The sequence below is a fragment of the Rhodamnia argentea genome, chromosome 4, assembly GCF_020921035.1.
Source record: "Rhodamnia argentea isolate NSW1041297 chromosome 4, ASM2092103v1, whole genome shotgun sequence".
In the NCBI taxonomy this organism is placed as follows: Eukaryota; Viridiplantae; Streptophyta; class Magnoliopsida; order Myrtales; family Myrtaceae; genus Rhodamnia; species Rhodamnia argentea.
The window spans coordinates 10,835,375-10,839,287 of NC_063153.1; the positions used below are offsets into that span (position 1 = coordinate 10,835,375).

The 3,913-nt window shown below is 46.4% G+C and overlaps 1 protein-coding gene across 1 annotated transcript; it reads left to right on the forward strand.

Annotated features, from left to right (window-relative positions):
* Window positions 1-1,492: 1,492 nt before the first annotated feature.
* LOC115726993 (zinc finger CCCH domain-containing protein 23-like) lies at window positions 1,493-3,693 on the forward strand. The gene is made up of 2 exons (XM_030657095.2): window positions 1,493-2,004; window positions 2,459-3,693. The coding sequence occupies exons 1-2, from the start codon at window positions 1,590-1,592 to the stop codon at window positions 3,223-3,225; spliced, it is 1,182 nt and encodes a 393-aa protein (XP_030512955.1). The 5' UTR covers window positions 1,493-1,589; the 3' UTR covers window positions 3,226-3,693.
* Window positions 3,694-3,913: the final 220 nt, after the last annotated feature.

Sequence of the window (3,913 nt, forward strand, 5' to 3'; positions counted from 1 at the left end):
GAATACACATGTGCATATGTGTAACTCTTGGCTTTGATTCCATACCATCTAATCCCTTGGGTCTTTCTACTGTAGTCCCCTCTTTATTAGATTGGCATAGGTTGGGCGTTTCAACCATTTAGCCATAAATGCAAAAAGAATCAGGAAGTGAACTAGGTTTTGGTTTGACAAAAAAAAAAAAAGGTTTTGGTTTTGATAGAAAAAAAAAGAATTAGATTTTGGTATGCCTTCTCGAGCTTCTATTTCTTCGGTCAAAGAAGTTCGGGATAGGTTTGAAGCTTTTCCAAGGAGGCTTCTACTCGTTGAAGCTTTGCAAATAAATAGAAGTTAATGATTTTTTTTGGCACTAAAAAGATATTGTTGGCTAGTAATTATTTAAAAAAAATACTACTTAAATTTTGCGTTATCAACAAATATTTATGTTTTAATATTTTTGTGAATTATATAAATTGTTCTTGTTCATTCATATTTTTAAGCGATTAAGTTTAAGAAAAATATTTTTTAAATCATTAATTTATCGTAAAACTAATGGAGCCTTAGATCAAGCGTCTAGCATATCAAACGAGATCTAATTAGGTATTGATCGAGGCTGCAAATTGAAAAACACAAAAAGGGGAAGTAATAATTAGGGATAATGACATAAATGGATGCTGAATTTTTGCCAAACGTGCAATGCGATTCATAAATTTTTAATTTGTCCAATGTTATCTTTGAATTTTAACTCAATATGCGGTATAGTCTTTGAACTTTCAAATTATTCGATATGATCCATAAACTTATAATACATGTTCAACTCAATTCTTGAATTACATGAAACTGTTTAATGTTGTTCTTTCATTAATTCAAATCATTGGACATCATTGACCATTTTTGTATAGTAATATCAAAAGTTTATAGATCATATTGAAAAAAATGAAAAATTTAGAGATTATATTACACATCAAACTACAGTTCTATAATCGAATTGAACAAATTATAAATTCGAGAATCACACCACACGTCAGGCTGAAATTCAGGGACCATTTTATGTCGTTTTTTCCTTAATAATTAATCTAACAACCGTTTCACTGTATTTATTATACGAAATTAATTTTCGATCATTTTTTCTTTTTGAAAATTGTATATCCCAGAATCCACGTCATATCTCGCCGGCCCCCTCCCACCGTTTATCCCGTGATTTCGACAACCATCACCTCTCCCCCCTACCTATAAAATCAGAGTGCCACGATAGCAGTCCCTTTCTCTCTTATCCACAGGCTCCCTGCGGTCTCACCGGGCCGTCACCCCCTGACCTCACCCCCAGCCCGTCCCGTCCCTCCACCTGTCCCCAAACTCCGTGCTCGCCACGGTGACTCGATCATTCGCCCCTCGTAATATCTTAACCGCAGTGGGAAGTGGAGGCGGTAGATTTCTAGACTCAACGACGGTTAAGAAGCAACCCAACCACGGTTAGCGCCCCCACCTACGCCCTCTCATAAAAAGAAGCCCCCCACTGAACTCTGCAATCGCATCGCCTCTCGCACTCAGAACCGGACTCCATGTTTGGCGAGTGAAAGATCGCGAAGAGTAGGAAGAAAGAGGAAGCGGAAATGATGATGATGACGATGGCCGGCGACCACCACGCCCGCGCCCATCCGACCGTCCAGATCCCCCCGTGGGAACCCCTCGATGAGCAGGCCTCCGGCGGCCCGTACTCCCCGTATTCCCCCGCCGGGTACGGCGGCAATGCCGGGGCGGGAGGGGAGTGCGGCTACGACCTGACGGCGCTGAGGCGGTACCTACCGTCGAACGAGGAGGAGGAGGAGGACGTGCGCGGGCCGGGGGAGGACGGGGTGCTGGGTTGCGACGAGTTCCGGATGTACGAGTTCAAGGTGAGGAAGTGCGCGCGCGGGAGGTCGCACGACTGGACGGAGTGCCCCTACGCGCACCCAGGGGAGAAGGCCCGCCGCAGGGACCCGCGCAGGTTCCTCTACTCCGGCACTGCATGTCCTGATTTCCGCAAAGGTAAGAAAAATTAACAACATGGTATATGGGGAAAAAAACAAAAAAAAGAGAACTATATTTGCTTGCGTAGTTTTGTTTGGATCTGCGAATTATATTTGGATTCAGGTGCCGTATATTTGGTGTTTGGCGATTTGATTAAAGAAAGATTGGATTTTTGCCCTTTTGGATTATCGGTTATTCATGTTTATTTTGCACCCTCCTGAGATTTGCCAAATGAAGAAAGATGAAATCTTTCTGGTTGACTTCTTATTTGATTTAATTCGAGTGAAAATGACGATGTTTTTGGGCGAAATGTCAGACTCCGATTCCGGGGCCTTGCATGTTGTTCGCATCATTTTTAGAACTTTTACCGTGAATTATGAAGGATTTGATTTTGTTTTTTGGGTTTTTTGTGCGATTAGAATTCAATCATATTCCGTTTTATTCGTGTGAAATATCTTCTTGATTTTTGCAGGTGCGTGCAAGAAGGGTGACTCGTGCGAGTTCGCTCACGGCGTGTTCGAGTGCTGGCTCCACCCGGAGCGGTACCGGACTCAGGCGTGCAAGGACGGGCAGAGCTGCCGCCGCCGCGTCTGCTTCTTCGCCCACTCCCCCGACCAGCTCAGGATCCTACCCACCCAGCAGCAGCAGCAGCACCAGCACAGCCCCAAGAGCGCCACGGACTCCGAATTCGGGTCCCCGGTCCGCCCCTCCGCGGTGGCGGCGGCCTTCGACTCCTACTTCACCAAGCCCTGGTCTGCCTCTTTCGTGTCATCGCCGACCTCGATCCTGACCTCTACCTCGCCCTCCATCTCGCCCCCGACCAGCTCGCCCCCAATGTCCCCTAACCATCGCGGCTGCTGCGGGTCGCCTGGATCGGTGAGCGAGCTCGTGGCCTGCATGAGGAACATGCAGATCACCAAGATGAAGATGAGTCCGCGCGGGCAGATGGGGTCCCTTTTCGGGTCCCCTCTCCGACCCGGGTGCCACCTTGCGGCGCCCTCGACCCCAAGGGTCGAGTCTTCCCCGCGGTACGGGCAACTCGGAGGTGGCCTCTTCGATCTGCGGGAGGCACACCATCACTGCGAGGAGGATCTCCCAATGGAGAGGGTCGAGTCCGGGAGAGATTTGAGGGCCAATATGTACGCCAAGCTCAGCAAGGAGAACTCCCTAGATGGCGCTGACCTTCTCGGGTCCGGTTCTGGTCCGGACGTGGGATGGGTCTCTGAGCTGGTCAAGTAAAAGTCGAAGAAGCTGCTGAGTCCTCTTCGAGTGTTTCTCAGCTTCGAATTTTTTGGGTCGAAAGATGTGATTTTTTTGGGGCTGGTGGGTGGGTGGCTCAGCAATCGGTGGCCTGTGATTCATCTGACTTGGATGTGTGAATATCTCGTGTTCATTTCCATTGTTGATTACCTTCTTCTCAAGGGGTGTAAATATGGTGGCGGGAGAGAGATTACAGTCTCTGTTTTGTGGTCCGATGACTTTTGATTTCCTTCTCTGTAGATGAAGTTAGTAGCATTCTTAAATATTTGCAATGCAAATGCCTATTCTGTACAGGAAAAACAAAAACCTGGAAGGGTTGTGATCGTTCTGGTGGGGTTGTTGGCGTTTGGGGCTTGTATTGTTGATTATCCCTTTTTTTGTCGAGTCCTTAAAATCTCTGTATTGGCTCATGTTTGTCGGATCAGAATGCTAATTTGCCTTTCATTTGCTCTGTTTCACTCTGTTTCCTTGTTCTAAGTTCGGTTTGCTCTGTTTCACTCTGTTTCCTTGTTCTAAGTTCGGTCTACCATGAGGAAATTAGTCACATCATTCACACAGTGATTGTGAGATAAAGAGGAGATTAATTAAACAAAACGTATCTATCGGATCTGCGACTCTGTGCCAGCATCTGGAAAGACTGGTTCAGCACCTGGGTTTTCATCTTCAA

Excerpts from the sequence above, each read along its gene's own strand:
- LOC115726993 (XM_030657095.2), top strand. The coding sequence starts at position 1,590 with ATGATGATGATGACGATGGCCGGCGACCACCACGCCCGCGCCCATCCG. Across the intron at positions 2,005-2,458 it reads ATGTCCTGATTTCCGCAAAG|GTGCGTGCAAGAAGGGTGAC; the intron begins GTAAGAAAAATT and ends TGATTTTTGCAG.